This window comes from Vicugna pacos, chromosome 13 (genome assembly GCF_048564905.1).
Source record: "Vicugna pacos chromosome 13, VicPac4, whole genome shotgun sequence".
Classification (NCBI taxonomy): domain Eukaryota; kingdom Metazoa; phylum Chordata; class Mammalia; order Artiodactyla; family Camelidae; genus Vicugna; species Vicugna pacos.
The window spans coordinates 4,273,066-4,286,949 of record NC_132999.1 but is presented as its reverse complement, the minus strand read 5'-3'; the positions used below and the strand labels follow the sequence as shown (position 1 = coordinate 4,286,949).

General features: G+C 35.0%; 1 protein-coding gene across 1 annotated transcript in view; it reads right to left on the bottom strand.

Annotated features, from left to right (window-relative positions):
• Positions 1-13,884, bottom strand: part of COL24A1 (collagen type XXIV alpha 1 chain) — a 397,032-nt gene that overhangs the window by 102,002 nt on the left and 281,146 nt on the right. The window contains exons 38-42 of the mRNA XM_072974057.1: positions 7,514-7,567; positions 3,139-3,192; positions 2,735-2,788; positions 1,112-1,165; positions 847-954 (exon numbers count right to left, since the gene is read on the bottom strand). Coding sequence (XP_072830158.1) covers positions 847-954; positions 1,112-1,165; positions 2,735-2,788; positions 3,139-3,192; positions 7,514-7,567 — 324 coding nt within the window. The remainder of the gene's footprint in view (positions 1-846; positions 955-1,111; positions 1,166-2,734; positions 2,789-3,138; positions 3,193-7,513; positions 7,568-13,884) is intronic.

Here is a 13,884-nt window from a genome sequence, read left to right as displayed (position 1 = left end):
AAGAGCCCAGAAATAAAGCCATGCAAATGTGACCAACTAATATTTGAAAAAATGTCATTTTATATATATGCTTATATGGTTTATATATTCAATGAAATTTTATGCAGTCATAAAAAGGAGGAAATTCTACCATTTGAAACAACATGGATGGCCCTTGAAGGCATTATGCTTGTGAAATAAGTCAGAGAAAGACAAATACTATATGATCTCATGAATATGTATTATCTAAAAACAAACTGAACTCGTAGAAACACAGAGTAAATTGGTGGTTGCTAGGGGTGGAGAGATGCGGAAAATGGGTGATGGTGGTCAAAGGGTACAAACTTCCAGTTATAAGATGAATACATTCTGGAGATCTAATGTACGGCATGGTGACTATGGTTAACAATACTGTATTGTGTCCTTGAAAGTTGCTAAGCTAGTAACTCTTAAAAATCCTCATCACACACACAAAAAGGTTAACTATGTGAGGGGACAGATGTGTTAACTAAACTTATTACGGTAATCATTTAGCAATACATACATATATCAGATCAACACATCATGCACCTTAAACTTACACAATATCATGTCAATTACATCTCAATAAAGTGAGAGGGAAAAACCTAAGACGTTCAATAGCTTGTGTGACACCTGGGAAAGTGTCTTTTTTTCTTGGATGTTAGGAAGGTTGATAATCACTCCCTGGCTTGTCCCTCACTCAAGCCACAGTTCCATGCCTTCAAATACCAAATGCACATATGGGGGAGTCAAGAGTACGTCTATGTGTATATGTGTGCATGTGCGTGTGTGTGTGTGTGTGTGTAGAGGACCGAGTTCTTCAGCACTGAACCCAGCAGTACTCACCGGAGGGCCCACGAGACCTGGACTACCCACCGGCCCTGCGGTCCCGGGTAAGCCCATTTCTCCCTTTTCTCCATCCTCTCCAGGAAGTCCCTTTCCTCCTGGGTCTCCCTGTAACCCAATAAACATTTTTAAGAAGGGGGAAGCAGTGCACTAATTACACCACACGATCAGAACATTTTCGTTGGTGTTAAAAAAAAATTGTGTAATATTTTAAAGATTTCCCAAAAACATCTACCTTAATTATAACTTTAAAAGTGTAATTTACCTTTAATCCATCTTTCCCTTGCAGACCTTCTTCCCCAGGAGCTCCTGGTTCACCCTATTTGGTAGCAGAAACAGAATAATGTATTATTTTGCTAAATCATTTATCTTATTTTTTCACCCCTGGTAACTACAGAAGTAGCAGGTTTATGTACATTATTCCTACTTCTACTTTATTTATAAGGATTATTTGACAGTGTAAGTACGATTTAATTTGCCTGGCATAACTCTGAAGATGGTTTAAAGAGTCATAGTGCTGTAAATTCAAATATTAAGATGGTCCCAGAATATTAATAATTTTTAGATAATTAAAGATAATACATATTCATTTGGTAGCTTTAGAAATTTATACAGCTGTATCTATGGTTCTTAGTTCAAAGGCTGTAAATACCGAATCCCATAAAATTATAATATCTTGCCCTTCTGAATCTACATGGATTAATATACCTTTATTCAGTTAAAATCAGTGTACCTGATTTTTTTTTTGTAGAGCAACTTGTATTTTCTGTTATTTATTTTTTAAAATTGAAGTATAGTCAGTTTACAATGTCATCAATTTCTGGTGTACAGCATCATGTTTCAGTCGTACATATATATACATGTATTCATTTTCATATTCTTCCTCATTATTGATTATTACAAGATACTGAATACAGTTCCCTTTGCTATACAAAAGAAACCTGTGTATCTATTTTATATATAGTAGTATCTGCATATCCCGAACTCCCAATTTATCCCTTCCCACCCCAGTGTCCCTGAGTTTTAGGGTCTGTATTTTCTCCCTTACAGAGGAGATGCAACTATTAAGGCCCTAGTACATCAGAAAACCGTCTTCTAGACACAGAACTTGCAGAAATGCAGAGCTGCACTTTATGAAGCTATTCGAGAAGCACTGGCCCTCTTGCCAACCTGAACTGTTTGAAAGTAAATAGTCAGTGTGTCTTCACAGTTGCCCCAGTGCTCCCACTACTGACGCTGCCAATACCCTGACCTCACACTGCACCCCCTCCTGGAAAAAAAAAAAAAAGGAAAATGAACGAAAAAGAAATCAGTTGCAAAATGTATCTCCCAACTTTACCTTTCGGTAAACGTCTCTTAAAATTATCTTGGGCACTGTTATCTTGGGAAAAAAACTTACCACAGTTTAAATTAATGGCTGTCTATATTAGAATAACTCCTGTAAGCTATCTCATTGCTTATTTCCTTGAATCTTGTTAACTCTGCATGACTCTAGTTTTTCGTTGTTTTTAAACACAAATTAGATTTCAATCTTTTGTCTATCTTGTTAGATCAGGAAATACTACGCAAGTTGATCACTAGTATTTGTGAATTTCTTCTTAAAGCTAACGTTAGTGACAGTCACAGTGACTCCACACATTTGGCAAGAATCCTGGAGAGTATACCTGATTCTGAGAAAAAGATGTGTGAGATTAGGACTCTCAATGCTATTAAATTACAATGTGATCAGGGTTTAGCATGCAGCTTTTGAAATTATGAAATAAAGACAAACATTTTCTATAATGCATCAGAAAAGTTTATTTTGCAGTCTTTGAAGTCTTTAGGCTACGTCTTGAGACTCTAAAATAGGTGGGCCGGTGCAGTAAAATGGTTTGTAGTAGGCACTTACCCGGATCCCTGGCTCCCCAGCAACTCCAGCACTGCCTGCAGGTCCAACATCTCCCTGAAGAAACAAAGGGAAAGATTAAACGCTTTTCTACTAAAACTGCAGTTATGGAGAGTGTAACACGAAGACAAGGGTTCCAACACACTTCCTATTTTTACTTTTTCTTCAGATTTATTTACAATATTTTGTTTTTTTCATTTTAATTCCCTCCCATATATAAATATACACACACAAATAAAATTTTTTCTGACAGATATTTTTATGACTCATCTGAAAACACTTTCCATTTTTATCTGCTGGCCTTCCCCTGCTTCCATGATGGTGCATGTTTGCCAAAATATGGCAAACATAGGGGAGTCTATGATGAAAGTCCAGAGGCCCTCTCCTTTACTATTTAGGAAGCTTACCTTTGCACCTGGCTCGCCTTGAAGACCAGATTCTCCCTCAACACCTGAAGGTCCCTAGAAAAGAATAATTTGATACATTGCTTGTACATATTCCTTCACCAATATAAAGGCAATAACCACCTCATAAGAAGATGAACGTAATTTTCAGCCCAAGGATGACATATCTATGTCCAGGAAAGAATTTTTGCTGCTCCTTTATAAACTTCATGGCATAAAACCAGATAGCTTCTGCGACCTTTTAACAGTTCAAATGTCAAAACAACATCACCAGAAATCAGGACTTTTCAGATCAGTTTCTTTTAATCCTTCCTCTCACCAATTACTCCTTGGTCAAAGAGAAACGATTTTCCATTTCCTTTTCTGATTTCCTACCCTCATACTCTGACTATTCTCTGTGTTTTTTTACTTTTTAATTCCATTCATTTCTATTGATCCCTCTGGAGGACACTTCCTGGAAAATACTCAGTTTTCTCTTACTGTTTTATAAAATAAATTACACAAAGAAGACATGAATTATATATGTATATGTGGCATTTTTTCTACTCTCTTTTCACAAGTGGGTTCAATTGGGAAGCTTTTGGTTCCTTTTATTTTGAAAACATACAACTTCTCCCAACCTCTGGCTATTTTTAAGCTTGGAGCTCCCATAATAGCTGGTGTATTGGTTTTTTTTTTTTTCCTCTTGGAAATCTTGTTTTTGAGCAACTATGCATGCCCTTCCCTCCTCTTCCTCATTCCTTCTTTCTCTTCTCTTTCTCTTCTGTTCTCTCACTCAATGTGTGTGTGTGCTTATGTGTATTTATACACACAGACACAATTATAAACACATACATATGTGTCCTATAATCCCCATCATTTCAGAGTAGAGGGATAGTTTGAAGCTTTAACCTACAATATCTTGACCCAAAGTTCCATTTGCTTTCTACCTGTCAGAGATCCCTCAGTAGTTCTGATCCCTGGGTGGTAATCTTCCTTATAATTATCAGAGATTACACCACCTCTAATGTTGTTACAGTATTTTAGATGAGTGGAAGTTCAGGTTTCCATTTTGGCACAGCTTCCACAATCCATATTCACTTTGCTTTTTTCCCAAGTAAAAACTATACATGCACAACAGTACAGATGGGCTGACAATGAAAAGCCCCAGCCCCTTCCTCAGAGGGGTCTACTTTTCAGAACAACTTTTATTTTGTGTTCTCCTAAAGGTTACTTCTATAACCAAGAAATCGACCTCTGCTTCTTGCCTTGCTAAAAGTTCTCTTCCCTTATACTCCTTCCATTTTACCATCATCTCAGCAATTTTTAAAAAGTTACATTATTTAAAATCTTCTGTTGCTTACCTCTGTGACTTCCTTCCTGTTACAAGAGGCAGTGCGGTACAGCATGTAAGAAGAAGGAGTATGACATGAGACTGCCTGACTTTCTGCTCTGCCTCAGAAATTAAAGAATTTAATATCTTACCCTAAGATGAAAATTCTCTCTTGGGAGAGAATTCCAACTCTCTCAGGACTTCTTCTGTATCAAAATTGATTTTCATCTAGACTCGTCTAGTCTCTAGGTTCACTCAATCTGTCAGCTCCTCTTGGCTTCTTTTATTCTTAGGATAAATCTAATAGTTGATCTCCTGATCTCTGTGGAACCTCTTTTTTATGCCAGTCTTGGATTAGCCCTCTGAACTGCCTTCTCCATTTCTATTCTCAGCTGAATATCAATGGAAAAATTACACACTTGGGCATAGTGGCATCATTACATATTGAGAGGCACAGTGTCTAAGAGAACGGGCTGCAGAGAGAGCTTTGCCTAAATTTAAATGTGGGCTCTACCAGTACTCCTACCTGTTGCTCTTGACCAAGTTACTTAACTATTTCATGCCTGAGTTTCCTCATCTGTAGAATGATTGCATTTACTTCATAGGGTGTGGTGAGAATTCATTACTATGTAAGGTACATAAATACTGCTAAGAACACAGAAAGTTTCCTGTAATTGTTACCTATTCTATCATCATTATTATTAATACAAAGCAAATTCAAAGTCTCCTGCTTCACCTTGACCTTTAGTAAGGTGTATCTGATCTTTTACATCTTTAGTCATTTCCCTCTTCCATTATCCTCAATCACTATTCTAAACGAGCATATTTTCCTCAGCTGATCTGCTCAACCCCTATTTCTTATCACAACAGAATTCTTGTCTCCTACTCTGTTAAACAGACTTCAAGTTATGAGGTATGACTTCCCTCAGCTTTCTTTAGGCTCAGAGGATGTGGTATAGCACAGGTTATCAGCACTGACTTTTGAATCAGATGTGGATTCAAAGCCAAGGTTTCTTCCTGTGAAGTGTCTACCTTGGGCACAGTAGCAGATTATGACTTTAATGTCCCTAACATTCTTCTCTGATCTCAGGGAAAGATACTGCCACCCACCCAGTTGTACCTAAAAATCTGGAAATAATTTTTGACTTCTCTTTCCCCTTTACTTTCTATATTCCACAAATATGCAGGTTCTACAGAATTTCTAAAGAAACATTTCTCAAATCCATCCTATTCTTACTTATGTTGACTACTTTAGTTCAGACCTGCATCATTTCTTGCCTGGTTGAATACAACCTTTTAGAAGGTATACATGCCTGCACTCCTGTCTTTCTCAAATACATCCTCCATGCGCTGCTAAAATTAACTTCTGAAAATACAGATCTGACTTTATCACTGCCCTGAATCTACCCTACAAAGACTTACTATAGCCATAAGATAAAAAGTTCAAATCTCTTAAGAGTATATAAGACTTGTCATGATCTATCCACTTCTCTGTAATTTCATCTGTCACTCCTTGTTTTGACTTTAAGCATCAAAGAATCCATACTGCCTCATGTTTGCCTGTTTCTACTCATACTATCCTTTTCCTAGAATTGCCTCATCCTTAGTCCCTTTTTTTGGTACAGTTATCTCATACTCATTCCTTAAAACTCACTGCCTTCCCCCACCTCAACACAGACAAGTATTTTCCCCCTAAGCCAGGTAAGGTTAAGTACCATGGCTGTGCTCCTATAATGCCCTGTGAACACCTCCATCACTGGGTCCACTGGACTGAAATATAATCATCTTTTATATGATTACTTTCTGGAATAGATTATGAACTGCCAAAGGAGTCAGGGACCATATCTCAGCCATCCTTGTATCCCCTGGATACCTAGTGCACAGCAAGAAAGCAGGGCATACCATGGAATTAAAAATTGGTCAACAAACATGCAGTATGTAGGGGAGGAGCAAAGTTTTACTGGAATGTGGCTGAGCAGGTCTGCAGAGGTTAGACAATGCAGGACATTCATTATTCATCATGTCATGAAACTGGCATTTTATTAAAAGCTGTGAGAGCCGCTGAAACATTTCAAGGACAAGAAATTCATGACATGGCAAAGATAAACTGGCAACAAGCAGCTAAGGAACAAATGGCAGTTGGAGGAGACATGGAGTATGAGTAGAGGACCTGAGCACTGGCAACAGGGATGCAAAGGAGGGAGTGGAGTTGAGACACTGGTGGGAGTTTATTCAAAGGGAAAAAACAGCCGATTGGACAGGATGAAGCAGGAAGCGGAGTCCAGGATGACTCTCAGTTTTGGGTTATCTCAGTGAGATGAGAATAAAAAGAAGAATAGAGAGAAAGCGAGGGTTTGGATTAGGTATTTTGAATTCGAGATGTTTGTGGGATATCTAGGTGCACACATAAAAGACAACAGGAAACAGCAACGAGCTGAATAGAGAAGCATGAGTTGGAGCTGTCAAGCCGAGAGCTGTCAGAGTGATATTTACAATTCAAGTTACTGTGAGAATATGACTGAAGGCTGAGGAAGAGGAAGAACACATCAAGTCACATCAAGACTGAAAAAGGCTAATCAGACGGTAAAGAGCAGAATCAAGACAGAACAGCTTCACAGAAGCCAAGGAAGGAGAGAATTTATGTCTTTTTAGGGCTAAAGTTAACAGACAAAAGAAACTGAGTAATTGGATTTTATAAATTATAACAAGTATGGCTTATTATTCCAAAATATATCCTGAATAAGAGCCACTTTTCAGTATCATCCTGGAATGGAGTGAAGCGCTATCAAGTCAACTCCAAATCAGCGAAGAGACAGTTTTATTTATTTATTTGTTCTGTCCTTTAAATGAGCTGTTAGAGAACTTTGTATGTATAACATTAGGTTCATACAACAGTCATCCCTGCTTTTAATCGAATTTTAGGTTTTATTTTCGGAATATGAAATACGACAATATAAAATTATTCTTCAAAATGTATACCTACTACATCAGCTTTACCTCAGAGGAGTGTTACAAGAAGTGTTGAGTGCTGATGAACTAACAAGGAAGAGCCGCCAAAAACGTTACCTCAGCACCCATTTCTCCAGGAGGTCCAGCATCTCCCTGCAGTCCTCGCGGTCCCTACAGTAAAACAAAATTTAAGATCTGAGAATTAAACTTCAGTCTACATTCCAGTTAACATATGAATACAATTATATGTAACATAATACATAACACACTTGTCAATGTATTACTTCACTCTGTGTAAACAGAATTAAATTTTTAGTTGATTCATCTTTTTGTTAATAATATTAAGATTGGATTCAAAAGGAAAGGAAAGAAAGGACAGTGCCTTTCATTCTTTCATTCCCTAATTCACTCATTCACCGAATAAACATTCATCAAGCACCTAATAATTATGAAATACTGTGCTAAGAGCTTTCAAAGTTATCTTACTTAATAGGTATGACAATTATAGATCTACTGAATATTTCTGGAAAATATGTGACAAACAAAATCGAATTGAGAAAGAAGCAAATTATATGGTCTTTTAAAGAAGCAATGAAATTTAAAAAATGTTGACATTTGCTTGATGTCATACTTTATCATAATAGCTAGTCCAGTTGAGCAATCCCTCTGTTCCATATGAATGGAATAATCACTTAGGTGCAATAAAATGCATGTGTGACCTTTATGGAAATCTTTTCCCCTGAAATACTGAATAGGATAAATAAACAAACTTTGAATAATTGCTTATTGCCTAAACATTAAATTGTTGAACCTAAAGTGTCTCAGGGTGAGAACCATTTAACAGTTTAGAATTATTTTAGATAGATTAACACTTATTTATCAACTACAATTTAATACTATGTGCCCAGCCATCCAAAGAAGCTGCCTGCACTTTTTGCTCTTTCTGGAAAGACAGTACAAAGAAGCCATGTTCTTGGATTCAAATAATAACAAGATAAGTTAAAATTTCCTATGAGATTATACTCCATCACAATTTTGTGAATACCTCATTTTCAAAAAAAGTATTAATGGGGAGAAAATCTTTGGTATGGCTGGTTATCTCAAACTGTTTTTACAAGTTGGTACACTAATGTTCATTTTTAAATGTTTGAAAAGTATGGAAAGAATAAAAAAAAACAGATTAAGTAAATCACCCATAACTCTACCATACAAAGATGACACTATAAATATTCTTGCATATTTCCTTCTAGTTCTTTCGTGGGAGCATACTTATAAATAACTTTATATCCTTCTGTTTTATGTTTCAGATTCCATTCTAAATAAAAATATTTTACCATGTTATTGTAAATATTTCATAACAAAATTTTTCAAGGGCTGCATAGTATTCCATTCCACCTAACATTCTGCAATACCATAATCTAATCATTTTCTTAATGCTAGACATTGAAGTTGTTTTTAATTTTTCTTTACAGTAAAAGTTTGCTTTATAGGATTTATTATAAGGCATGTTAGACTATGTAAATATTAAGGTCTGAAACTTCAGGCACTGCTGCCAAATAGTTGAGATAAATATTTGAATAAAGAATTACAAATTTGGTATGTAGCTGTCACAATGTTGTTCTTACTCAAGAGCACAGCCACTAAAGGTATTAAGGGTTTATTAAGTATGATGTATAATATTTAAAAATTTATAGATCTCCTTAGAATGTATTTTACCCTATTATAAACACATTTGTGCAGAAGTCTGTATGTATTCTGCATTTCCCCTCCAGGAACAGAGTCAGAAATGTAGCATTATTTGGTCATAAAGTCAAATCAATTTCCAGAAAGGGTGCAATAATTAACATCCCACAAACAATGTATAAAAATTAGAACCTATTTCACTGAATTCATGCCAACACAGATTGTTTTAATCCTTCATTAATTTGATGGACAAACAAGTATCCTAAAATATACACATATTTGACTACTAGTGAGGGTGAATATTGTTTCTGTCATTTGTTTATCAGTTATCTCTAATATTCGATGTGTTGCTTGATCATATCAGTTTCCCATGTATTTTGGGAGTCATTTTTAAAAATTTGTAGAGTCTTTATGTGTTGTGGAGGTTAATTTTTATCCATCCTATTTACTGCTAATGTCTGTCTAGTTTGTGGTTTCTCACTTAATTTTAAAAATATTAATATACAATGTTAAAGATAAACTTTTTTCCCTCTAAAAATGACCGCTGTAGAGCACTTGGACATACCTAAAAGTAAAAAATGACCCCTAGTAATCACTTTAACCATTTAACATTTCATGTATCTCCTTAAATCTTTTAGCATTTAAAAAAACCAGGATGGGAGAAGTTACAGTTTGCATATAGTTAAATCTGTCAGTCTTTTATGACTTATCCTGTCACATTTGGGTTTAAAATATTCATTCCCATTAAAAAGTTCTTTTACCTACTCTTTTATTACTTATGGTTTTAAAATATTTATCTGTTTAAATCATTGTTTTGATGTACAGCATGAGGTAAGAATCAAAACAAACTTTCAACCAAGTAGCAACACTTCCTTTCACTTTATGCTGTAGTGAATGCAACAGTTTCTTTGAAAATATCATGCTGTTTCATGTTTCCATGTCTTCCCTTGTGCTGCTCTATTCACCCAGAGCGCTCTTTTTACCTTCTTCATCTAGCTACTTCTGATTTACCTAAGATTCAGATTAATCATCACTTCTTAAATCAAGTCTTCTGGGAAACACAGGTTGGGCTAAATATATCTTCTTTGTGCTCATTTAGGACTGGAATCTAATCTGTTTTAGCATTTATCCTAATATTTTGAAACGATTTGTTAATATGTTACCTATATTTCTACTAACTGTAAACTCTTCACATCTTAATAATAAGCCCCTTAGTATCCAGCACAGTCCTTAATATTTAGTAGGCACTCAACAAGTATTTGTTGAACTGATTTGAAAAGGTGATTCAATTATTCCAGCATCATTTTTAAAAATTGTTTTTTGTATATATATACATATATTTATTGAAGTATAGTCAGTTTACAATGTTCTGTCAATTTCTGGTGTACAGCACAATGCTTCAGTCATACATGAACATATGTATATTCATTTTCATATTCTTTTTCACCATAAGTTGCTTCAAGATATTGAATATTTTCCCTGTGCTATACAGTATGAACTTGTTTACCTATTTTATATATATTAGTTATCTGAAAATCTCAAATTTTAAATTCTTATCTTCCCTGCTGATGTATAATGTTGTTCTTACGAATATTAAATTCTTTTATATAATTGGTTATTGAAAAGCTATTTTTTCTGTTCCACATATCTGTATATCTAGACTTGATCAATGTCACAGGAATTAATTATTCTATCTTTATTATTTATTTTAGAATCTAGTAGCACTAGTCCTCGTCTTCTTAAAATATTGAGCTATTTCACCTGCTTATTCTTATAAGCTATCCTTAGAATAATTAAATACTACACCCAATTTATAATGGGTAATGGGAATTTTTTAATTGAAGAATAGTTAATTTACAATGTTGTATTAGTTTCAGGTGTACAGCAAACTGATTCACTTATATGTATATTTGTGTGTGTGTGTGTATGTATGTGTGTATATGTGTGTGTATGTGTGTGTATATATACATATATATATATATATTCTTTTTCAGATTCCTTCCCATTATAGGTTTTTACAACATATTGAATATAGTTCCCTGTCCTATACAATAAGTCCTTGTTGTTTATCTGTTTGATATATGGAAGTGTTTATATGTTAATCACAAACTCCTAATTTATCCCATCCCTTCCCCTGCTTTCCTCTTTGGTAACCATAACTTCATTTTCTATGTCTGTGATTCTACTTTTGTTTTGTAAATAAGTTCATTTGTATCATTTTTTTTTAGTTTCCACATACGAGTGATTTCATTTGATATCTGTCTTTCTCTGTCTGATTTATTTCACTTAATATGATAATCTCTAGGTCCATCCATGTTGCTGCAAATGGCATTACTTCATTATTTTTGTGGCTGAGTAATATTTCATTCCAGATATATACCACATCTTTTTTATCCAGTCGTGTGCTGATGGGTGTTTGGGTTGCTTCCAGGTCTCAGATATTGTAAATAGTGCAGATATGAACATTGGGGTGCATGGATCTTTTCAAATTAGTTTTCTCTGGATACAAGCCCAGAAGTGGGATTGCTGGATCATATTGTAAGTCTATTTTGAGTTTTTTAAGGAACCTCCACATTGTCCTCCATAGTGGCTGCACCAATTTACATTCCCACCAATACTGTAAGAGGGTTTCTTTTTCTCCACACCCTCTCCAGCATTTATTATTTATAGACTTTTTAATGATGGCCATTCTGACTGATATGAGGTGATACCTCACTGTACTTTTATTTGCATTTCTCTAATAATTAGCGATATTGAGCATCTTTTAATGTGCCTGTTTGCCGTCTGGATATCTTCTTTGGAGAAATGTCTATTTCTCTGTCCATGTTTTTATTGGTTTTTTTTTTTGATATTAAGCTGTATGAGCTGTTTGTATATTTTGGAAATTAGTTCCCTGCTGGTCACATTGTTTACAAATATTTTCCCCCACTCCACAGGTTGTCCTTTCATTTTGGTGATGGTATCCTTAGCTGTGCAAAAGCTTTTAAGTTTAATTAGATCCCATCTGTTTATCTTTGTTTTGATTTCCATTACTCTAGGAGACAGATCCAAAAAATATTGCTGTAATTTGTTTCAAAGAGTGTTCCATGTTTTCCTTAGAAGTTTCATAGTATCTGGTCTTACATTTAGGTCTTTAATCCATTTTAAGTTTATTTCTGTATATGGTGCTAGAGAATGTTCTAACTTCATTCTTTTACATGTAGCTGTCCAGTTTTTCCAGCAGGGTAATGGAAATTTTGAATGGGGTTGGATTAAATCTAATACATTAATCTAGAAATAAGCAGTCTTCTTTTTAGATAATACTTTTCCTTTCTAGTTTAGTTAGTTTGTAGGTCTCAGCAAATTTTTGAAATTTTCTTCATATGTGTCTCATCTAAATCTCATTAAGGTTATTCTTAATTATTTAGTATGTTTTGTTTCTATCTTGAGTGGGATCTTTCTCCTATTATATTTTCTGTTTATTACTTGTATGTAGGAAAACTGATTTTTCAAAAAAGTGTTTATTATATGTCTTGCCATTGTCCTTCTCTCTCAGTAGTTGAAAAAACTAGAATTAAGTCTTTGGGGTTTATTTGTATTTTCTCTAAATAACAATGCTTTCATTTCCTTATATGATTATTTGTGTGTCATATCCCAACACACTGGCCAAAATTTTAAAATAATGTTAGATAATATAGTGATAGTTGGTAGAGTGACCTTGAGGTTCCTATGTTTATAGCAGTGTGTCAGTGCTTCCTAGTAGGTTGGATTGGGACACAAGATAGATACACTACCATATTACAGAATTATGCTTGACCTTACTAGAATATTTTGTTTTAATTAAAGACTTTACTTCTTAAAGAGGTTTTAGAGTTACAGAAAAACTGAACAGACAGTACAGAGCTCCTATATACTACCCGTGCCCAATTTCCCCTACTATTAACGTCTTAACATTTGTGTGGTGCCTTTGCTACAACTGATGGACCAATATCAACCCTTTATTACTAACTAAAGTCCACAGATTACACTAGCGTTCACTCTGAGTTGCATGGTTCTGAGTTCTGAGAAATGCATAATATCACGTATGTATCTTTACAGTATCATGCAAAATAGTTTCCCTGCCCTAAAATTCCCTTGTGCTCCACTGATTCATCCCTTGTTCCCTTCCCCTAAGCCCTGGCAACCACTGTTCCTCTTTATTGTCTCTATAGTTTTACAAACTTTTCCAGCTATCATCTAGTTGGAATCACATGGTATTCAGACTTTTCAGTTTGGCTTTTTCACTTAGCAGGATGTATCTGAAGAGTCTTCTATGTCTTTTTGTGGCCGAATAGCTCATTTCTATTTATTGCAAAATAATATTCCACTGGGTGGATAGACCACTGTTTGTTTACCTCTTCACCTTTTGAAGGACATATTGGTGACTTCCAATTTTTAGCAACCATGGATAAAGCTGCTATAAACATTCATGTCTAGGTTTTGTTTAGACATAAGGTTTACACTCATTTCAGTAAACACCAAGGAGCAAGGCTGCTGGATCACATGGTAAGAGTATGATTAGCTTTCTAAGAAACTGCCAATTTGTGCCCCAAAGTTGCTTTCTACCAGCAGTGACTGGGAACTTGCCATTTATACAGGTATATAAAGGTATGTCATTGTTACAATTCACAGTTCTCAATTTTCAACATATGATATTGAATGTGTCTTCATATGCTTCTTTGCCATTTGTGTGTCTTCTCTGGTGTGGTGTCTGTTCAGACCTTTTACCTGCTTTTTAATTGGACTGTTTTCTTACTGTTGACTTTGAAGAGTTCTTTTGATATTTT